Source organism: Seriola lalandi, unplaced genomic scaffold (genome assembly GCF_002814215.2).
Source record: "Seriola lalandi dorsalis isolate HSWRI2012SDOR001 ecotype SW California unplaced genomic scaffold, Sedor1 jcf7180002054680, whole genome shotgun sequence".
Lineage (NCBI taxonomy): Eukaryota > Metazoa > Chordata > Actinopteri > Carangiformes > Carangidae > Seriola > Seriola lalandi.
In genome coordinates, this window is record NW_019525233.1 from 2,022,120 (window position 1) to 2,046,825 (window position 24,706).

Genomic DNA, 24,706 nt, shown 5'->3' on the forward strand with positions numbered 1-24,706 from the left:
ATCCAGTTTCAGCAGCTAGATGGCACTACATGCTGCTTCTGTCCTTTACCCACCTTCATCCACCCTCTTTTATCCTACAGCCACAGCTCGCCAAGGCAAGACCAGGATTAAAACGCAGCACACAGCAGCCTCGGCGTCTGTATTAGCAGATCATATTGTGCCACCACATTCCATGAATTGGAAAAAATAATTTGTAGAAGTGTTGTCATCTCTGATCCACATGTGTATATTTCCATTTCCTGTTTAAGTAAACGCTGCAGGAGGCAGAGAGGAGGGATTACCAACCCCTGCAACAGGCTGTAGCTCAACACACCCAGGGCATATCTCAAGTTTGCTGGTTTCTCCTTTCATCAGATGTGTTCAGCTTTTATAAACTGGGCAGGTTTATAAATTTACTGTCCTGCTAGGAGCAAAGTCTGAGCTCACGTCTATTAGAATCTGCATTTTCTGAAACACTGACAGCTCACCAACACACCAAACAACACTTTTCTGAAGCAGTGACTTTGAAGTGTTTCTCCGATCGATGGACAACCAGCAACAACACCAGACCTGTGCTGAATGAATCGCTGAACAAACCAGAGATGTGGGTGGTAATCTAAAAAATCCAGAACCAGGCTGGACTGACGTCAGACTGGCATGATGGTGTGTGTTTTTTTTTTTTTTTTACATGCAGTATATTGTAAAAAATGCAACATTTTCCATTACAAACACACAGATAAGAAGTGACCTGGTAACCTGCGGCGTTCATCATGAACTCCAACGCCCCCTGGTTTAAGTCCAGCAGGTGACCTTTCTTGTATTTCCTTCCCTATCTCTCTCTCTCCCCCCTTTCATTTCCTGTCATCTCCCTACTGTCGACTCTCAAATAAAGGCATGAAAGGCTCCCAAAAAATAAATAAATGCTTTAAAGCTGCAGCAGTGGAAATCCTTGAAGCCTTTGTATTTTCAAAACAAAGAAAGATTTTAAAATTCTTTCCTTTCAAACTGAACAGTCACCTAAACATTATTCAATGATCACACGCTGTAGATATTTTGTTATAATGTGGCTACAATAACATTTACTACAAAATATGTACACTTCACATTGCTGTGGAACATTTTTCAAAACATAGTGCTGTGTTTTAATCCTCTGAACGTCTCCTCCTGACATCCAGGCAGCAGGCTCGCTGCTTTCCGTTTATCTCACTCCCATGTGAAAGTCAATCTGCAGACTTCACACTTACCTGGGAGAGGAAATCCCCACCACTGGGTATCATGTCTGCCTTTATTGTTGTCAGATGATAAAGATTTTTCATTTTATTTCTTTTAAAAGGGGGGGAAAAAAAACCCTCACTGGCCTTTGTTGTACTGCCGTTAACTGGTTTCATGCCTTTAAAAAGGTAGACAGGTACTCATACTACAAGGTAACATTTTGAATTTCTTGCTTTATTTGAGTGAAAACTGCCCCTGTTCGTTTTAGTCTTAAGTGTTGTCCTCGTTCTCAGACGATACAAACTACAAAACTGCAGTGAAATCTAATGAAGAAGAATCTAAAACACTGAAAACATGCTTTCAGTTTTTCTTTTGCAATGTGCAGACAAAAATATAGGGCAAATATAGCTCTACATAATAAGTTAAGTATATGCACGTAAAGTCAGCAGATGAAAAAATATACAGTGCTACAGCTACACTGTGATGGTTGCAGTAAAACCAGGAGAACTGAAGGGAGACCAAACAGGATGAGGAGGGAAAACTGTGGTTCTTCCTTCCTTACCGGCAAATGTTTTCCTAACTAGAGCCCATCACATCCCGGCATAGAGGAAACTTCTCGTCAGACACTAGTCAACACTTTCAGAAAGTAGGGTATCAAAAGAGGTGGGAAGGGGAGTAAAGTTTTTTTTACATTCGACACAGGTATTTGCGAGGTCAGACCACCCTGTTCCCGACCACAGATGTCCCGGTGTCACGCCCACTTCTATAACAACGACGATGTTAATTATAAAGGAGGAAATGAAAAGATCTCTACACACAGTGCCACTGTTCTGCTGTTGGATATTTTATACAAATGCACCTGTATGTTCAGATCAGAAAAGGTGAAAAAGACTAACTTTCGGTTTTAAAACATTAATTATGACTGAATTTATTCACAGAGAGAAAAACGGTCCCGATTCCTCAGGGGGATTAAAAAGACAAGTGCTGTTGTTTCGAATTCGAAACAAGTTTTTTATTCCAACATGAAAATTGGATTGTATTGGTCTTATGCCACATGATATGGGCTTTTATAGATACCACAATGTCAAAGGACAACATCTTTTGTAAAGCCTGGGGCTAGAGGCATGCTTCAGCTGAACATTATATTTTCAACATGAGTTTTATCGAGCACAAACTTGCTGCACTGTAACAACAAATTAAGTTATGTTAAAATCAAATACCATACACGTCGTGCTTTAACAACACGATCGTGACAACGGACTTGCGTCAGGTTCATGTCTATCCATCTTGTTTTTCTTGTAGACCGATTAGTAAAGGGTAAAGCAATCATTCAAAGCTGCGCCCAATGAAAACACGACCTTCCATTGACTGTGAAAAAGGTCAACGTTTTAATTGGTGAGGTGAAAGTGCATAGACATGACATGGTGAACTACACTATTCAGAGGCGTCAAACACCAGCCTGTGGTGTGTCAGTTTTCTGAATGGAAGCAAACAAGGCTGGAGTCAAAACACAGGAGACGTCTATGTGTGATTGTCCAGAGGCAGGAATGTATCCATGCTCATGTGAGCCACACTACTATTCGTCTATCCAGAGGCAGACTGAAGCTCTTACCCAGCTCTTACAGATCCGTTGTTACTGGAAACTGGCTGTAAATTGTATGCACAGTATGTTGTAAAGCTCTTCCAACTGTAAATACTAATATCTATAGTAAGGCAGTTCATATCCCTCGACTCGAGGCTGCAGGATTTGCATCACTGCAGCACAGTTTGTCTCATTATGAGAAGACGCACAAAATGCAGTCCTACCGACAGTAAACCACGTAAGTCCAAAAGCTTGTTATCCGATTTATTCTTCCTTATTTGTTTCAGCCTGTGACGATGTACAGATCTATGTCAGCTTAAAGCACCTGGAAACTTGGTTTACAATTTAACTAACCCTAACCCTGCTTCTTCTGGACTCTGGGGATGTGGTTTGATCAGACGAGGCCTGGCAGCAAAAGCAAAACAACCCCACAACTATCAACACATCTTGACTTGAATGTTGCTATATCCTCACTGCTGCTCAGAGGTATGTGCACATGTCCCGTGCACTCACAGCAGCGAGAGGCGCTGACAAAACAGGATGAGAAATCTCTCATATGAAATCACCAAAAGTGTTCCAACTCTGGCAGGAAGTTGAATGTTCCCGTCACGTCCAATCACTGATGATGAGCGAGAGAATATCTTTTCATTTTCTTTAAATCCATAGCAAGTGTTTGCAAACACCGTCCTGAAATGACACCTTTGTGCCCGACCTCTGCTGTGTGCAGTTACTGATGTAATCCTATTGGCTTCGTCAAACTGATCTCTGATGCACTTTTGAATGGTGTCCTGCCAACTGTGACACCGTCACTGCTGCATTGCTTGAGTGAAACTCTTTTCAGAGCGGGGTTTTAAAACAGATGGCCAGTGTTTATCACTACAGTTATACATTTCAGGTTTTTTGTTTAGTTTTTTTTTAACTTGCCCGTCCTTGAGAACTTCTTCCCCCACAAAACACTTGACTCTGTTCACAGCACAGTCTGTGGATTATCCTGATTATCCTGAGTGACCCGAGGAAGCTTCTGGAAATACAGTTTTCAATTTTCAAAGCTCCACAAATTAAATTCCATGCACCCCAAATCTGCATTGGGAAGGTGGAGATCTCAAAGTCACAGTAAGACAAAACAAAACAAAACAACTAAATGGCTGAATGTGACTTAAGGTCAGTGGGAAACCATGTTTTTATTTCTTTAGAGCTATTTTATTCCCCAGGGAGCATCTAAGCATCTTGTAAGTGATAGATAGTCATTTATTTGTGGCCATTAACATGATATGGATTAACATAGATCGTTTTTCTCCCTCACCCACCCCAAATAAATCACCCACCCCAAATAAATCTGCAAGCTGTGGCGAAACAACGTGTGAAGGTGAGCGAGTTTCAGGAGGGAGGGAGGGGGGAGTGATCAAGTTTATTAATGAGGGGCCCGTATGTTTAGTTCCAGGATACTGTTAGTGTTTCCTTAATGTTTGTTCCATACAGTGAGATTAGTTGTCAGGCTTCACAGGAGCTCTACTGTAAATAGAAGGCTAACATATTTAACCTTTGCGAGCTGTCCTCCCTCGTGTAGTAAATATATGAATCAAATTTCAAAGGAATCTTATCAAGCACGAGAGTTATTAAAAGCATTTGGACTGTGGCCAAAGTAAGATAATATTCAATGAAGCACTTATTTATACACGTTTGGAAAGAAAAGCAGAGACTTTACAAACCCAAAAGTAAAACATACTAACGTGCTGGTGCGGCATCAGGTGCTTATAAATATGTCAATGAGAGCAGACAGTCTAAACCAGCCCACACACGCACACACACACACACACACAAACAAACCACAAATAAATCTATCACCTGTGAGACCGCCCCCCAGGCTCCGCCTTCGTACGTGTTTTCCATCCTCACTGAGATGTCGTTTAAATTTGAGAGCAGGACTTAATCCATGAGTCAACTCCGGGTTACTGGACTTCCTGAGGGACGTGGAGGGAGGGTAGAGGATGTTGTCCAGCTAGAGAAAAAGATAATAAAAAAAAAAATACATCTAAGGTTACTTTTGTAGTTGTCACCATATAAGGATTCGGTTTCTTAAGGAGGATCAGACAGGTACTCTTCAGTGAGGCGGGTACAAGTTCAAAAAACAAGATCCCACAAGTCTTGGTTAGATATTAAATAATGCAGACAACCATGGAGAAAAAAAAAAAACGAAGGCATGCTGGAGGAATAAACTAATAATACCATTTCACCTGAAGATGGAGTGCCTTGGGTTTTTTTTCACGGCTGTCTGCATTATTTAATCTCTAGCGAGACTTCTGGGATCTTGTTAAGCCTATATTTCCATTTGTAGGGTCTTTATCAGCTTGTAGAAATGTGTATACAGCTCACCAACACACCTAACAGCACTCAGCTTTAGCACAGCTGAGAGGAGCGCTGTGCAAGAATATAAAAAAACTGACAGCTGGAGGAGAGGGACAAACCAGCTGTTAACAGGGTAAATAACACAGTTAATTAGTACGCCTGTAGTGCACAGTGTGGTTACTATAATCAATGAGAACATACATTAAGTTTGGTACACTAAAAGTGAAATGGAAGAAATTGACAGTAAAAAATCTAGGAATTCAGAACAGAAATTCAGAAGGAGGAGAGGAGCATGACGTTAGAGCGATGAGATATAAAGCTGCAAATCTAAAAACCTCAGTCAGCCCTAAAGGCAAGGCTCAACTTCTCATCATCATGTCCTCCAAATCATGTTCCCACTAACTGCTTCGCCAAAAAAAAAAAAAAAAAAAAAAAAAGTAGTTTATGAATCTGTTTCTCAAGCCAGGACTTGTAGGTTTCCACACCCATGAATGAGCATCACTGCGGTTGCATGAGTCTAAGCAAAAGCCCAGCACCCAAAGTCTTCAGTGATGGTACCCAGTATATATTATAACAGAAATATTATCAGAAAGAAATGCCTTACAAACATACTACATTAACACGTTACACCAACCTGTTGTATTCTTAGAAAATAATGACTTTACATGACGCTCACAGCAGATAACAATGCCCAGTGATGTGAGGAAGAGGCCCTCCCTGAGAATACAAAGATATATAAATGGCTCAGAGCATTAGCTGGAAGGAAATACCCCCCGCTTCTCTCTACGGGATGATTCATGATCCTACTGCTATTAAGGACAACCAGGGGCAATTTCTTTTTGTAGGGTGTCTTGACCGCTCAGTGAATACACAGCTGTGACACAAGAGTGACACAGAAACAGTACAAATAAATTCAAGTAAAGTTTTTTATATTTTCTAAAAGTTTGCTCTGAAATCAATATCACGGTTCTAACTACACGATGTCAGACTTTTATGCAATAAAATCAGTTGATGATTAGTTGCGGGGTAATTGATCGTTTGCAGCTCAGCCTTAAATCAGAATCTGTCACATCAGGATCTCATGAGCCTGACATGTAAGAACAGCATTGTTCATTGTTTTCCCCCGAAACTTATTTTACACATTTAAGGCAAGGGGAGATGTTACTGCACAATACCCACAATCCTGAGGGCTTGCTCTTTAACACATACATGAAGAGGGGAGAAGACGCAGGACGGTGGAGCATGTACCGTCCCTCAGCTCTGTCTAAGCAATGACATCAACTCTATTTACACTGAGGCAGCACATGCAGTATACAGTACACGGTCACATTTCATGTGGAATGGATGTTTTAAATGTTCTGTATGTGTTTGCAGGAGGACATCCGTTATATTATATAATCTTACGCTGTAGAGACTCCAATAGAAAAAAGACTGAATGTAAACATCTTCTGTGCAGCTCTGAGACATGACCGGAGCAAAACCAGAAAAATGTTACAAGTGAGAAGGAAGTCGGCTTGGCATTTTTAAATGAGTCGTTTCCTCAGCAGAAGCTTTTTGAATAGAGGAGTTTGTGCAACATGTGCCCCTGCAGCAGAGTTTGTTACAACTGGATCTGAGTCACAGCATTTGTTCTCTGTCTGTCGGTCTCTGTCTGAACTGTGACCGTTTACGATACACATTAAATAACAACTCTTGTGTATTGACAATCTGTTTGTTTTAAAATGTCTTAAATGATTAACTACCTTCCTACAGCAACTTTTCTGTAGTTTTTCTGTTGATCAATAGACAATAAAACCACAAATTTAAACCCCTTCCTGCAACATAATACAACTATTACAATGAATTCCCTGTACAACAGAAATCCTTGAACACTGTATTGTAGCTAGTTAAGCCCAAGACACAGACACCACCACACACCCACCACCTAATGTTGAGCCAGTACACACTGCTGAGGCCGGAATAAAGAGCTGCGATACCCAAATGTTCATTTGCTCTTTTATTTCAAATGATCTTGTTAAATCTCAGTTTTAAACAACTAAACCATAATGAAAAATATAGGAAAACCTAAACAAGCAACAAGGAAACCGGCTCCCATCTTATATCAGCCAGAGGTGCAGCTGTATGACTAAAAGATAATTGACAGATTTTCTACTGAATACAATGACTGTCATGTTGTGCAAAAGCTGACCTGTTTTGCAACCACTAGTTTCCTGTCTGAGTGTTCTTCCAAAACAATAACAGAAGACGTTCAGTCACGTCTTCAGTTTCATAGAAAGCAATTTCTTTATCAAACCAGTGATTTACTGAATAAGGTTGCACCACTAAAGCTTAAGAAACGTCTTTCCTAGTTAAGACTTCAGCGTCCATCGGTTGTTACGAAATATCTGTAGCGCCGTCCGATCATGGTAATTAACTATGTAAACAGGAAGTCTGTAGCATCACAAACTGTCATATAACTTGCAAAGTTTTGGGGCCAAAAGATAAAATAACTTAAGAACGCTTACCTAATGCTTTGTAAACTTAAGAATTAGTAGTATGCATGTAGTTTAGAATGAGTTGGAAAAATCTGTGTCATTATGCCAATCACAGGACTTATAATGCAATTAACGATTATTTTTATTATCAATTAATCTGGTGATTATTTCTTGAAGTCCCAACTGACACTTTAAAATACCAAGACCAAGAAAACCAGCAAATATTCACATTTGAGAAGCTGAGACCTGTGAACTTCCTGAGCAATTTTGCTTTAAAATGACGGTTAAGTGATTATCAAAATAGTTGCAGATTAATTTTCTGTCGATCTACAAATGAATTAATCTGCTAATTGTTTCAGCTCTGGATATTACTGCGAATGCTTTTAGCAGACCGTTTTGTATTTTGAGGTATGTTATATTATGTTGGTGTGAAATTAAAAATTTTAAAATCATTTTTAAACCCAGTTTTGATCAAATGTCAGATGTGTCAATCATATCTCACTTCTTTTTTTAGCATGCTAACATTAGCTTTGTCCGTTGGTTCAGTTAGCTGCGCAACAGTCACACCTGCCGGTTTGTGTATTTAAATATACATCTCTACAAACCGCAGTCATAATATGTACACTGTAAATCCCCACTTAGCCGAGGCTCACATGATAAACAAAGTCAGCAGCTGGTGCAACTGTCTCCAGGTGTTTAAAAGGCAGGTATGTTAAGATTAATCACGATGAAATAAGGAATGGACAGACTGTCACGTCATTCAAAGCAGACAGATAATAACTAAGCGATGCCTCTATAAGCAGCTTAGAGTTACGCGGTGAAACAATCAGTGATAAACTCCCACATCATCCGGTCACAATGTTTAGAGCCAGAAGCATCTGGTTACAAACAAACGTACTCAGGACAGGTCAGTGCGACCTTAATGCCTGAACACCACGGACCGTAGCGATACACAGTGCATGTGCTGTGACTTGATGGAGGTCGGCAGCTTCGTTAAATGACTGCAGGCCGTCGTGTCTAAGGTTTCTACATCACAAAAGGAAGTTAGAGGCGTTTGTATAGAAGTCTTGTATTTCACAATAGATTTCAGCATCCATCATCTTCTTTCCTTCATGGCTGTTTGAAAGAAATCATCTGCAGTATTTTTAGTGTTGCCCACCGGCAACAGCGGCGTAAGGCAAGAGAAGTAATGTTATGTTGCTTCTGTTTTGACTGTGTTGGTTGTTTCACAGGAAGATCAGGTCACATAGTGATTATTTGTGGCACTTGACTTTCAACTCATAAAAGGAAGTCAGATAATCAGCTGCCAGTATCTCGCTTATCTGTGTTCTGGGTTCAGAGTCTGAAGTCTGGAGGCGTGCAATACTTTCCAGTCTAGTCTGACATTTGCTTTCATTTGACAATGCAAACATGAAATATCAAATAATCAATATTTTCAAATGAGAAAAGGGGGGGGGGGGGGCACTCGAGGAGCAGCATGTGATACAGAAAAGATTTCTTTCCAACAGTGTTAAACACATGGCTCTTTTAAACTGAGACCATTGGGGTTATTCTTACTGCCTGCACAGAATAGCTAATGAGGAAGCGTGCAGCACAACAAACACAACTCTGTAAGCTTTGTAATCCGTGCAACCTTTTGCCTTCGTCCTCCCGACTTGGTTGATGCACAAAGCAGAAATTTGAGCCTGTGGAAACTAGAGCGCTGCCAAAGCCGGTCAGAGTTTCATCTGATTTCTTCTCAGCTGAGTTTGTACGTCGTTATCAGCCAATTAGGAACGATCATCTGGTTGATCAGGTAAACCCATACTGCAAATTCAGTGCATTATGTTATATCATAAGACAGCTGTGCAAGAAGCTCTGTTATTAAAGGATATTAGTTAAATTTCTGCCGGTGCAAAACATCTGCATTGATTTTGACAGTGGGTGTAAGCCCTTTAAATGCCTACTCGGTTACATAGAAAACACTGCAGTAAGCCAATCACAGTCTGCTTTGCAGTGTGCACAGTGGGTAGCGCACACACGCTGCAGTTTTGGCAGCAGCCGGTGCCCTTTCACCTACCACCATTCCTCTCTCCCTGCAGCGCAGCTCCTGTAAGCAAGATCAAACCTGATCTGCCCCTCCCTCCTCCCTCCTCCATCCTCCCTCCTCCATCCCTCCCTCAGCTTCACGCACAGTGGACAGTACCAACACTCCTCTGTTGTCAAAGCAAAGAGCAGACAGCAAACAAGTGAAACAAAGGAGGTGGACTGCACAACACGCAAAGTCTGTTGTGTTCACCGACTGAAAGATGGTGCGACCTGAACCTGTGTGGAATGTGTGAGAAAAAAAAGGCTTTATTTTTGTATTTGTACCGTCTTATTTATTTACCATCACACCAGCATAATTTCTATAGTAAATATGAAGTCTACCATTTACACAACAAACCTGACTTCACATGAGATTGTACAGTCTGATATGCGGATGCGGATTGTGATCTACAACACCATCTTAACCACAATAACCGTTTAGCTTGAACCAAACACCTTTCTGTTGTTAATATTTTCCATCACTCAACAACAGATAAAGATAATGTGTTAAACTAATCACTAATACATTGCATCGGCAATAACTGATCTCAGTGAACACATATCATCACCTTTTAAGTTGATATGGTGACCTTGTTGCCAACAGTTACCTGTTTACACATTTGGCAGTTACACAGCAATCTTATCGTTCATTTGGAGTCATGTTTCTGGCCACCTGATGAATCTTTATTACAATATTCACTCTCTTTTAACTCTGTTTATGGTCTCTACTTACTCTTGAGGGAAATATATCTCACCATCTAGTTGCTAACTGTGTCTCTCTGACATGTGGTGCCTTCTGCACGTAAAGCAGGTGCCTGCTGTAGCTGAAAAACAATCCTATAAGAGCGGTGGATGTGAGCCAGAACAGTACACCTGCCGAGCGGACGGCTGAACAATGAGCTGAAATATAAAGCTCCGTCAAACAGATTCAGGTGACAATTCTCTATAGGTTCATCGCTACAGGTCACACCTTTCACACTATCTTTAATAATCCTCAGACAACTTCAGGCTGCCAGTGAACCGTCAAATGATGTAAATACACAATAAAAGGCTGTTATTGCATCAGTGGAAATAAGGAGCCATAAGTAAAGAGCCAAGCACAGAAAAAAGGGAAGTCAAGTCAAGTCACACAATGTGCAGGAGAAAGTACAGAAAAACTAAAAAAATAGAAACAAATACCAGTTAATACAGTATGTGGGGTGTATACCAAGAGTCACCAAGGAGGAAAGGGAGCTGTGGCAGCATAGACAGCCGAGCAAACACCCGAGGTTTATCAGCCAAGACAACAAAGAGTGAACGCACTGGAGGTGGGAAAAGACATTCAGCTACCGAGACGAGAACCGTTTTCTATACCAGTATAACACACAAGCACTAAGCACATACACACAACCACAAATACACAACCCAAACAAAAACAGAGCAGCAGGAAGAGCTGTATATCCTACACAGGCAAATGTATGAGTGAAAGAGCAAGGGAACCCGTCCCCAAGGTCAAGTAATAAACACTCCAAAAGTCCCGGCCGAGGAAAACTCTGTGGTCTTCACATACTTTATGTGGTTTATGTTACTAAACCATCAGGCCTGGCTACGAAAACAACACGAGTCCAAACACATAAACACTCATTTTGATGTTTTTCTCGATACTTTTGTACAACAACAAATAAAGCATATTGTATACGCTTCACTTACAAGCGTGGCTGAAGTGGTTTGAGTCACAATTTCCACATTAAAAGAAAAAATGTAAAGCAGCTTTACAAAAGGGAGAGTGAGCAAACGTACTCACACCCCGGGACATTGATTCCACTTGAAGAGTTTGTGCTGAACTGTTGTTTATCACTTCACTGGAGATGGATGAAAGGAACCTTTTACAAGTGGGAACAGATTGTTATTGGTGTCTATAACTGGTTGCTAAGATACAATGAGTACACATTTACAGTAAAACAGGAAGAGAGACCCCATACATCAATAGGCATTACTCCTAACCTCTTTCCAGTCATCGCTGTCCTTCCCCTGCCCCTCACTGCCCCTGCCATTGTTTCTCTATCACATGCTTTCCTACCCAACAACTGAGAATAACGAGGACTGGTAATAATAAAGTCACACTTTTCACACATGTGCATGTTACACACACACACACTAATCTAAAATAATCTAAAATATTAAAGTCGACTGAGCATTGTCACAGAAAAAGAGACCATCAAGAATTCCCCCCTGCTGTAATTTAGGTTTGGTTTTCAAAGGGATGTACACAATATGGATCAAGTTTACAATGAATAACACAAACATGACAAGATGCAGATTTTAAAGCCAAAATCTGCAGCTTCTCATGTGTCTGCATTCAAGAGTGGCATCACAGACATAACCTCACTTTCTCAAGGTTGGTATTTTACTAGATACCAAAGCCAAGGTAATTCAACTTCCATTCCATTAAGTTCAAAGTCATTTTCCATATTGCTTACTAAGTAATGAGTTTTAACAATAAATATAAATAACAAGCCTCCCAGCAATGATTATTATTATTATTATAATAATTATAATTATTATTATTTCTGTTGAACCGTATCCCCTCTCTGGGTTGTTTTTCAGATTCGTAGCAGCACCATTAAACATGATTTATTCTAATTTATATAAACATACTGATTCAAATTCAGTTACTGCGTAATTATAACAAGTATCCACAAGATTAAAGGGTCTATTGTTACTGATGCTTCATGGTTCAACAGGATAATCAGGGACAGAAGCGAGAAGCACCACAGCCCTCTACAATCAGCTCATCTGAGCACAGCTGCTTGAATGTGACATAAATAATTCTGTGTGAAAACAGTGGTTTGTCCACATCAGTTTGGATTTTTTATCTGTTACACAGTTCCCAGATTTTATCAGCTGGAGCTAACTCGCTAATTCAGCTAACGTTACCTCCATGAGTTGGTTGAAAACTGAATTTTTCACATTTCGAGCAGACTCGTTATACAACAAGAATGTTGTGAGAAGGGTCTTAATTATGCAACCGATGTCTACGTGTGATATCATGATAAAAGACTGAAAGCCCCAGACGAACAGTCAGCATCCTCCCTCCATGATGATCCATTCAGAAGACATGGAAATAAAGTCAAAGCATTGTTCTTGTATGGAGGTAGTTAGTCCTACTCTTGTTATCGTGATGAGTAAGAATACAAAAATCAGACTGTTATTTTTCCCTTACTTTATCCTGTTTGGCTGCTTATCTTCCCAACTTGTTTGTATGTTTCAAACTGTGTGTTTTCACACAATGTGACAAGAGGGGAAAAAAAGGCTTTTAGGGTGAAAATGAACTGACTTTGGCCAGAGGTGCTGGAGTGTAAATTTCCCCAAATCCAATAAAAAAAAAAAAAAAACCAGGACAAGCTCTTTCTAAATGGACAGCATTCAGGACTGCCTGCACACAGTGTACACAGAGACTGTGCTATCATGACCAGGACAACCTGTAACCTCATAAACTAATGTAGTTATCTAATGATATGCCCCTTGGCTTTGAATGTAACACTACTATTACTATTGTGAGTACATTCTAACAACTGCAGCGTCCATTAGAGCAGAAAAACGCACATTTTAATCCATGCTTATTATCTGGTATCGTGTGTTTGGTTCTGGAAAAGTTAAATAAAAGACACTGACCTCCACACACCTTACATGCCGAGTATCACTCAAACTGTATCCGCATCAGGCTTTAGGTTTGTGGAGGAATCCAAAGCCTAACTACGGTCACTAAGCTATGATTGGACGACTGCTGCTTGGGGGAGGGGTTTAGCAAACTGGCAGCTATTTGAAGAAATATATTTGAGAAGGATCGTTGTTGCTGCCTCTGTAAACACTAAAAACCGAGATATTTTTTCCTCTTTCCCTTTCAGCGGCTTACAAACCTCCAAAAGAAAAACACTCTGTGTGATTATATAATGCGATGGCCATTTCATGCAATGCTTACATCTTTGTGAACTGTATTCAGTGAACTCTTGACACAGAGGACATGCTCATCGCTCTTTTTCTCAGGGTGAACTGCAGTAGAGCAAACTATGCGCTGGCCGACCTCGTCACCCAACATCTGTCTTGTTCAACTCTCCCCGAATTCCAGTCGGGCCTGAACCTCTCTTCCCCCGCTCTCTGCTCTGAGGATCTTGGTGTTTACTCATGAAGAAAACGAAACACTTGACAAGTCTCACGGCTCAAACCCAAATGACTCTTTGTGATAAAAAACCTCTCCACAGGGTGCTCCACATTTCACTCACCTGATAAGACACTTCATTTTTTGTCCTGTGAGCGCCACTGTCCTCACTTTATCTAAAGGAAAATCTTTGAGTATTTGAACCCTGTGTGGGCTCTCAGGGGAATTCAGTTTCCTGTGTTGACATGATCCTTTCCTTCTCCAATGTCATACATTTCATTATGATGAGATTTATTAACTTCAGCACTGTGAAGAATTAAAACCATGCATTATTTCTTCCACCTAGAAAATCATGTTTTCCTGCATTCGAGTAGAGTACCTTCAAGATTAAACGTATGATCAGAGTCAGACACATGCCCTAAAATCTGATGCACTGATAGGTCTTAGGCCAGGGAACCGCTGAGCATCTGGGAAGTTCGCCATGAAAAACAAAACTAAATGAAGTCATGTAAAAATGCAAGCAGAACAAATCTTTAAAGGGTTGTGTAACAGCTCAACTAGGGTTGAATACGTGCCTCTGATTCAGCAATGATTCTGAAACAAACCAGTTTCTAAACTGTAAATAACAGCTTCTATTTTTCAAGGTGAATGTATCCAGATTCTTGCCAGTGCACATTGCTAAAACTAATACAGTCAAATATAACCGTGCTACAATGAATCCTACCTTCATTAAGGTGACAATGTGCAAAAAACACATTACAAGAACCTCAGCTTTACCCTACTTATCCATCCGATCGGAGGCATCAACAGCTGCAGTCTCTTACCTTGCTTCCCTCCGATGATGTACGCTGACCGACAGGTAAATTCCTCCCGAGAGACATTTTGTTAAGGTACCAACAAACTTACGAAGACTGCTCAGTCATCACAGACAGGTTTGGTTAAACGCAGACATGTTCACGCACAAAAGAGAGAGGACAGAAGAGTCAAAAATCAAAGATGGATCCTGGAGAGACGCAGTCCACAGGAGGAGTAAAAAGGGTCTTAACCAGATTGTGTTAATCCTCTTAGCCCAAGAGCATACACTGACACTGGATGTCCCTCTAATCACGCTGACTCGCTGCCTGCTTAAATAAATGGCTGCTTATTTAGGGGCACACCACGAGGTTAGAACGACCACACGGCGACACAGAGTTAAACATTGTCAAACAGAAACAAATATTGGTATAAACGCAAGCACTAATGCAACACGTGACAGACAGTTGCCCTTCCAACTTCTGCGAACAGGCCCTAATAGAATAAACCAATTTGCCAACCAAGGATTATGTCAGATTGAGACGGACGGCAGAAAGTAGATACAGACTTGATGGTTTAACATTAGGAATTAATTACAAATTCCCACGTGCAGTGACATTGGATAGTTTTAATCTTTGTTCTTCAGTCGAATCATCAAGTTCGCATCTACTTTTCCATCGCCTGGAACATCATTAGCCACACAACAGTGCAAGCTACAACAACAGTCCATGAGCAGAATGACATCAGTGTGTGCCAACTGAGTCACTGTTTTCTCATACTGCACTGAACACAGCCCGTCCAACCCAGCAGCCAGCACACCTAAGTAGTTGGCTTAAGGGGATAAACCTTTACTTGACTATTCCTGCCAAGTTCGGATGCTCTATAAGAACCATAAACACGACTCTTAATAAGCACTCAAGAAGAGTCTGATGAATGTGAATTTCCATTGAGTTTAATCTCAGTAATGTATAAAGAACAACTTGCAGATACTTGAACTGTGCAGTTTGTTAATGACACTTTGCTTGTTGCAGTGTAACAGTTAACAACAGGAAATACAGAATAAAAACAATGAGTGTGTGTAATAAGTCAACGCATTGCATAAGAAGAGCAAACACAACCAAGACCAGTGGCCACATTTAACCCGACAAATGTTTACAATGTCCAGGCTCTTTGGGATAAAGCAAAACAGACTGACTGAACGTTTTAATCCTCATGAAGGAGGATTCATTGCGGGGCTTTTGTGGCGCAGTATTAGGGTCTATTATTATCATCAGTAACATAACACAGCGGTGACGCTGAAATTAGATGATGATGATTGAATACAATGTCAAACTATTAATGAGATAACGATAACATGTTTTCATCACTAGTAAAAACATTTTTTCCTCATATACAGACATTGTGTAAACAAACAAAACTCTCTCCAGAAGCTAAAAACAGCTCGACCAAATGAACATGTCTTTCGTGAGATAAATGAGCGTTCTGCTAATCTAAACGGAGCAGCTCCAATTCAACAGAGCTTTCTAGCTGTTTTAATCCTGCGGTTAATGCGGTCTGCCGAGTGCCAAGTGTCACACATGGTTAGTCCTCATTGAACAAACTTGAACATTACGCACTGCCGAGGAGTGTCTGCTTAAACCAAACTGCTCCACAGGAAAGCGCTGAGAAAGATACTTCATTTGAGTGAAGTCATTTTCTTTCCCCATGTAGGTGCGCTGTTTGTTTTTCACTTCATCTAACGTTAGTAATTAGTTATTTGGCTGGTGCAGCTCCGTACAGCGCACCACTCAGAGTGATGCACACGCAAGGGCAAACATAGGGTTGAATCTAACAGTTGACAGCAGCTGCCAGTCGGCTGACAGATAAAGATGAATGGAAACCTTCTTTAATGTACAATAAAGTTGATTGAAAAAATATTGTAGCTGCCCAAAATTAGTTTTTTAACTCCCTCATAATATGCATTCATGTCAGAGTTCACAGCTTTTTACCACTGCATTTTTCTGCTGCTGCTTAAATATAGCCACCTTTTAAGCTGATATGGTGAACTTTATTTACACATCCAGCAGGTACGGAGCAACATTATCATTCATTTGGGGTCATGTTTGCCAGCTGCTTGGTGAATGTAAGACCAATACTGACTCTCCTTTCTGTTTGGTTGATGGTCTCTTTAGCTGCTAAATGTTCCACTATTTTAATCTCTAATATTATCTGTCTCCTATTTGGTCCTGAGCAGGTCGTGTACAGCAGGTTTTTAGCTGCTTGCTGCTGCAGAGACCTATGAGAGCGGTGAGAGTTAACCAACACATATGGTGGCCCTGAGAGCTCAGCGCACTGCGACTTCAGAAAACACATGCAAATAGACAAAACACAAGAGGGATGAAGTCGAGAGGAGCTGCACATCACCGGTTCGTCACGCAGTCAAATTATTTTCACATTCTTGTTTGACACATTGTTCTTTTAGGAATACAGGCACTTTAAAATCACTTGGCTATAAGTGAGTATGAGCAGTGCATGACACAACATATTTTGGATCTTACCCCACCACTTAGGAAGTCATCCGGTTTATGTTGGTGCTTAGACTGTGTACTGAAGATAATTCACCTCACTGTCAAGTAACCAGCACACCGACATCTGCAGTCTTTGCCAAGGCTGAAAGTCTAAGCCCAGCGTGTGGGAAGAACAGGAAAAGGTAATTCTCTTGAGAGTAATCTGCCATTTTTGTTACAAGATGTTCAGTGATTTATGCCAAAAATGACCGGCCCACTTCGAGTACGTATTACTTCTCATGTGTTAGTGGGAATACGGCTTTCAAATATCATGCATAGCTGACATTTCAAGCTGAAAACCACTGGATAATCTGATCTTTAGTGATCCTCTTTGGGAAACACATTTGTTATTGCAGCAACAAATATAAATGCAAGAAGATAGGAAACGGTGGGATTAGACATAAATAACTGGTAATCTTTGTACTCTTCTATCACAACATGAGAGGAAGAAATGAAGCACAAGATTTATGACTATGAGAGGATTTAAAAGCAGAAGGACAGTATAAAGATAAAGGATGCAATGATTAACACATTAACAGATCGTGTAGCTTGGCAAGCAGCGTGTCAGACTCATGTGTTGGGCACGAGTATTATGTGAAATCTACAACTGTTTAAACATGATTTGAGAGACATTTCTGTGCTTGAACTGCATGTGGGACTGTTACAAACGTGCGTATCAAGGGAGGACTTTTGTGATGCATATATGGGAATAATACAAACCTTAAATCTGACTGATGGGAAAATCACAATGTATTGTCGGCAGTAGCACACTACAAATATACAGACAGAAGCTGAGCACCAGCCTGCAGGACAGACCATGCAACATATCTTATGAAAGTGAAAAACAACGACCAAAATATGATGTCATTATCGTAATATTTGGATAGTGAAAAGAAGGTGAAACTACTACTGATACTCCTGATCTCAAACTTGTAAAGACATGTCATAATTGACAGTGATAGTTCACATCTAGTGAGCTTGGGCCAAAATAAATTTGGACTCTGCGCTAAATAATTTAATCTACTTCTGTTATTTTATCTTGTGCATGAAAGAAAGGATTACGCGTGGGATAATCTCGTCCTGACTGTAGATAATGTTCTTTGTCGCTGCCCACAACACTGGACTGATTTAGATGTCTGGGATGGACAAAGATGCAACGAAACTGAGATTTTGTGAAGATAGGCGTCAAAAGAAAACCAAAAAAAAAAAAACCAAAACAGTTTGCATTAATCTCATGAAGCTCCATAGAAAGCAGTGCACTCCTTGAAACACTGCACAGAGCTAAGTCTGGAAGCAGAGTAATAACTGAGCCAGTCAACATGATGTCATCTGAGTACTCTGAAGACTTTCCATGTTTAACTCTGCAGCAGCAAAACATAAGTCAAAGTTCAGAGCTCCCTGATTATCCCTACTGTAATACCACCGCAGAGCTCTTCGCTGACAGGTCATCTAACCTGCTTTGTGATGTTGGCGTCTATTTAGTTCAGCGTAACGGCTCGAATTACATCACTTCTTGTAGCCGGCGTAGGAGAGGTCACCGGTTTTAGATGAACTTCAAACTGACATTTCAAAGGGACGAGGAGAAGAGGCCACAGGGTTCATCCAATACATGCCGCACTGGCTCAGAAGGAGGGCAGGCATGTTTTTAAAGTCTAATAAATTTGGGTTTCATTTTAGTAAAACTATTGTTGGGACACATATCATATTAAACCAAAATTACATTACATCTGCTTTCCAAAAAATAAATAAACAAATATATATTTATTTCAATGGTGCAGAATAATTCACTTTGAGAGAAAATGAAATAAGAGATCAGACTTAGTCCTTTGCCATCCTCTGTGTCTCAGCTCTGTTAAGATAATGGATTATCAAACTGTTGCCAAGCCGAATTAGTAAAGCACCACTGTTTGCAAACATGACACCACCCAGGGAGCATGTTCCAGGGGATGTCGTGGCATGAGAGGAGAGTCTGTTTACAAATACCGATTTAACAAAGCATGGAGAAAGGAAAACCCATAATGAAATGGTTTTATTCCATCCTTGTCTTACCCTCGCAGGAAATTAAATTTGGTCTGCAGGTCTACGCATGACAAAGCAATTATTCAGTTTTCTGTTTCATGACAGGGGCTTGTGTCATGCCATAAAGCAGCAATGAGCTATCTATTGCTTTACTGCCTTGACGCATCACATCTGCAATATCATGAGTCAAAAAAGTGTGGATTAATGGATGGATAACGTTGCACAACTTTCTGTCTTTTGCCATTGCTTATATTGGACATCATAGAGGATGACAGGCAACCACACCTACAGCCTAAAGTCATGCTGCGTGATGAAAAGGTTTATGGGTCTGGCAAACTCTCGAAAACTCAAACACACCCTCGCACGCATCATGCTGCATTGTTCACATCCGAGCCAGTCAAACCAGTATGCAGAAGCATCCATGTAGCGTTATATGGCTTAAAAGGCTGAGACATGGATTTTGTCTTCCTCATTTCACCCATCTGTTTCCTGAGTAAACACCACAATATCTGCACCCTCTTCTGAATGACTGCAGCTCAGCCAGTCCCAGTCTGTGCCTCTCAGGCATTACTTTTACATTACCGTCACAGAGCAGAGCATCAATTTTTTCTACAGCGATCTTTGAAAACTGATTTAGCAACACTTAACATTATTATGAAGGTATTTCCAGAATCCTTAGAGACTAATAAAAATATTCCATCTGTTAAAAGTTCTGTTTCTCAAGTTTACAAATCTAGGTAGCCAGAGATGATGTTGCTTTTTGGTTAAACAAGAAAACAAGAACATTATTTTTGCATGAAAATAGAAAATCTTGGAAAGGAACATCAATATAAACTTAGCTGCCAGTTTATTAGATACACCTAGCTTTTAGGTAATGCCTTTAATCCTGCCATTAAAGAGGCATTTATTAAACTTGAAGGGTTTTTATTGGAAGATGTAGGTTGTGGTGCTGTTAGATTAGAAATATTAGATATTAGAAATACCTCTCAGTAAAATGAAAACTGAACATTTGCTTGAAGCTTCATGAATAGAGGATTAACTGCAGGACTGCATTACACTGACTGTATATCACTTTTCTTTTGTATGTGTTTGGGTTCATGTACAAAAAATTGAGCAAGGATGTACACCACTTCCGGCTACCATCTTTGTTTGGATTAGAAAACTAATGCGCAACTTGGGAAATGGGTTAAAAGTCATGATTTTTGTGCAGCTGACAAGATATTTTTTCCCATCCTGGTGGTTAGAAGAGTCTGAAGTGTAATGGTAATACAGGAGAAGCACAAACTGGGGATGAATTTAAGCAATTGAATGACATGCAAGCAACAGAAATATAGTCTACATCCAACTGAGCTGACAGAAAGAGAGTGGACTCATGAAAGTTAAAACAAGCAGTGCAGCCGTTCACACACTGCACAGACAGACTCAAGTCTGCATGATGATTGTTGTGACTTGTAAATGGAGTCAAAAGGAGCACACAGCATGGACTAAACTTACAACTGTGAGCTGCTCACCGACTTCCATGACATGTGAAACCCACCAAACACGAGCCAAGCTGGTTACAGGTGGTTGTTTGCAAATACTGTGACAGCAACAGGGGCCGAAAATTAATGAGTTTACTGTCTTCAGATGTGTTTTGCTCGCTGCCTGCGGGTATTAAACGGATTACTGACACGCCTCAAATTAACCTTGTCTTTGTTTATTCTTCTTGTTAGGCACATTTGCATCTTCAAAGGCTTCAGATGTGTTCGTGGTTTGTGTTTACCTTCTCGTCTTCTTCTTCTTCGTCCCCTGCTGTCTCCTCTGTATTTCCGCTGACACTTCCAGAGTCTGAGTTGTGACTGTCGCCTCCGTCTCCGGAGACTTTAATGTGCAGGACGGCCGTTATTTCTTCACCCTCCGACAAGGTGTTGGAACCGGACGACAGACTCTCGCCGCTTCCAGACGCCGAAAAGCGCTCGTGCTCCATCGCTTCAAACTAAATGCGAGCAGTTCACGAGCCGAGACAACTCCATCAAGACGCGACGTCAAAACGAAACGCAGCCATTAATTAACCTGTCAACACACCTGTGACTTCTTTTTTTTCCCCCCCAGGAGCGAGCCCATAAAAGGATACCACCACTTTCTGAGCCCGAGTAAAAACAAAGTCACGACTTTGAAAGATATATCGATTAAAAAATATTTATCGAGTCTGTTAGGTATTAACTTCACCGCCCGGCTGAGGTCTCCACTTCACTTAAAAGTTGCCCACCCCCTTGTTGTGTATCTTGTCGCTCATGACTTTCAAAGCAGTGTGAGTCCATGCTGTCACTGACTTCATAACGCACAAGTAGAGCCTAGTGCCCAAAATAAACCCCGCCCACAACGTGCGAGGGCGGACCAATCAGATCAAAGCTGCTGCCAAACCAAGGAGACAGTTTTAACCATGTTTAGGTGTGCAGAATATCCACTGGCGAGGATAATCAATAGCAAGAAGTCAAAGTACCAATACAACAGTGGAGAGGTGCTGGTACAAGCAGCGCAGCCTCAGTGGGCCACCTCTGCAACTGAAGGAAACACGTGCAGCTGTAGTGGTTATTAGGGTCATGACACATTTAATAAAGTCTCCACAATCTGAAATCTTAGCATATTTCAGCCATTTTCTTTCAATACTGTCGTGAAACTGTACGTTTTACAATATTATAGAGCACGATTTTTTGTCATAGTTGTGTGGAGCCTATAGAGTGAGAAATGTATATATTTCAAAATAATAAACAACTTTACTGGAGAGAAGCTCATTCTCATTCATGATGCAGAATGGCTGTTATTATTATATACATTATTTTATCATTATTGTTAATGCAATTAAGGTGGAGCTCATTTTAACAGACAATGTTTTCCTTTACAATGCACAAGTACCACAATAATAATAATAATAATAAAGATGTGTATAAGAGACAGCTCATGACTTTCAAAGCAGTGTGAGTCCATGCTGTCACTGACTTCATAACGCACAAGTAGAGCCTAGTGCCCAAAATAAACCCCGCCCAAAACGTGCGAGGGCGGACCAATCAGATCAAAGCTGCTGCCAAACCAAGGAGACAGTTTTAACCATGTTTAGGTGTGCAGAATATCCACTGGCGAGGATAATAAATAGCAAGAAGTCAAAGTACCAATACAACAGTGGAGAGGTGCTGGTACAAGCAGCGCAGCCTCAGTGGGCCTGTCGTGAAACTGTACGTTTTACAATATTATAGAGCACGATTTTTTGTCATAGTTGTGTGGAGCCTATAGAGTGAGAAATGTATATATTTCAAAATAATAAACAACTTTACTGGAGAGAAGCTCATTCTCATTCATGATGCAGAATGGCTGTTATTATTATATACATTATTTTATCATTATTGTTAATGCAATTAAGGTGGAGCTCATTTTAACAGACAATGTTTTCCTTTACAATGCACAAGTACCACAATAATAATAATAATAATAATAATAATAATAATAATAATAAACTTTATTTATAGAGCACTTTTCATACAAGAGATGTAGCTCAGGGTGCTTTACAATGAAAAAAATTAAATAGTACAATAAAACCAAGGGCAAATAGAAGGAAAATGAAATTAGAAAGATGAGAGATGATAAAAAAAAATGTGTAAATGAAAAAAAAAACAGAAGCCAGTAAGAATAGTAAAATATGAAAGAATTAATTAAAAGCCAAATTAAATAAACAGGTTTTCAGCTTGTGTTTAAAAACGTTCACAGAGCCCGCATCTCTTATATCTCTTGTGAGTGTGTACTTATGTATAAGGATTTAAATGTAATTACTAATAGCAGGACATTCTCTTCTTCCTAAATAATACGCTGCCTTTGAGCAAGGCAATAAACCCCTGACGGCTCCTGGACAGCAGCTTCATGAGGAAAGTGAAAGTGTGGAATGTGCATGATTGTGAGGCAGAAAACTGCGTGCAGAGACGAAATAATCCATCACATATACCAGGATTTATCAAACAGTATATGTTCTTCACCTGTGGAAACCTTCAGCAAGTGTGGGTTTGTGTGGGTTGATTTGTTTATCCACTCTTTCAAATACTCTCCACTCACATGCAGCCTGATCAAATCTGACTTTGGTTCTCAGAAATATTTTCGCTCATTCGGGCCGTGAAAATTACAATTTACACATTTCCCAGAACAGCAGTTTCTGGCTTCAACATATCCGTGTTCAGCAGCATGCCTTCAGATTACACAGCTTCATCTTCTAAGAAAGTATTTGTCTTAACTTGATTGTGTTTTCCGGGTAATTCACTCCATCCCTCTGGATACTCTATACCAGCTGTACCACAGGATTATCACCCCACACCGTGCAGAGGGACCACTAGAGGGCCCACTTGCACAAATATCTGCAAGGACAAAGAGGAAAAGGAAAGGCACCGCAGCCATTAGCATTTACTGCATTTATGTTAAATAGATTTTCAAATACAAAATAAATGAAGAATTACTCAGACAACCAAGTTTAATCATGGAGGATCCTCTGCCACCTGTAAAAGTATCATTACTGACTTACACCCACGTATGATGTTAGTGGCTACACCCAGGGAACATCTTTCTGTTGTTTGCTCAAGATTTCCCACCACATTAATCCTGTCACTCAGCTGATAAATCAACTGTTCATAAGTAAGCGTATAATTTACACTGGGGGAGGGTGAGGTGCGGAGGAACTGATGTCCAGGATGATTGTTTTTCTCATCATACAGGTTGCTATGCCTTACTAGTGGAGGATGATGGGCCTCCATGCAGTGGCTGCAGTACTGAGGGCGGGAAAAGTACCTCCAACTCCTCTGCATGTTTTTTTTTTTACTGTTTACTGTTGATATTGTCTATTCTAAAAGACATTAGGATTGAACATCATTGAAAGATAAAGTAGTAAAAGACACTTTTCTATGTAGTAAAGATGCAAACACAACACTCTTAGGCCTCTATTAAGGAAACTGTACATATTAAATTAGTCAGTTCATTAAAAATGCAGCAATTCGCACAACAAGAGACTGTTTTTAGATTATACAGTTGTATGTAAAAGCTATCAAAGCTTGCAAACACTTTTTTGTGGCAGCTGAGTGTCTTTCTGTTCTTGAGTGATGAATTTTCACATGCTCCTACTGCAGTTCTGAGATATTTTAGTCTGTCCTGCTATCGAAGCATGTTAAAGATCTACCCACAGATGTTCAGTGATCTTCAGGTCAAGGGAACGTGAGGGACTTTCCAAAAGCTTCAGCTTGTAGTTCATGCTGAATTGCGAGGTCTTGCTTTAGATCATTGCCCTCCTGTGGAAATCAGTGTCTTTTCAGTTTCCCCCTCTTGACTGACTGCAGGACGTCTCTGCCTCTGTAATGCACAGTGGATCAGTGCACCACCTCGCCTGTGTCAGCTGAACCTTCCTGCACCTCCTGTGCAATCACATTGTTTTGTCTTTGCTTTGCCTTTGTGCCCGGCGGACCTGCAGCTTATCTCAAAGTGTCCTTCGTGTTCCACATGTTGTCTTGACTTTCACAGTTCCTCTTGACTGCTTCTTCTGAAC

At 40.4% G+C, this 24,706-nt stretch overlaps 1 protein-coding gene across 1 annotated transcript in view; it reads right to left on the minus strand.

Annotated features, from left to right (window-relative positions):
* The window catches only part of mast4 (microtubule associated serine/threonine kinase family member 4), a 91,871-nt gene extending 70,423 nt beyond the window's left edge, over positions 1-21,448 (minus strand). Inside the window, 2 exon segments of the mRNA XM_023422259.2 lie at positions 4,619-4,772; positions 20,918-21,448. Of these exon segments, the coding sequence (XP_023278027.2) occupies positions 4,619-4,772; positions 20,918-21,121 (358 nt within the window). The 5' untranslated portion in view covers positions 21,122-21,448.
* Positions 21,449-24,706: the final 3,258 nt, after the last annotated feature.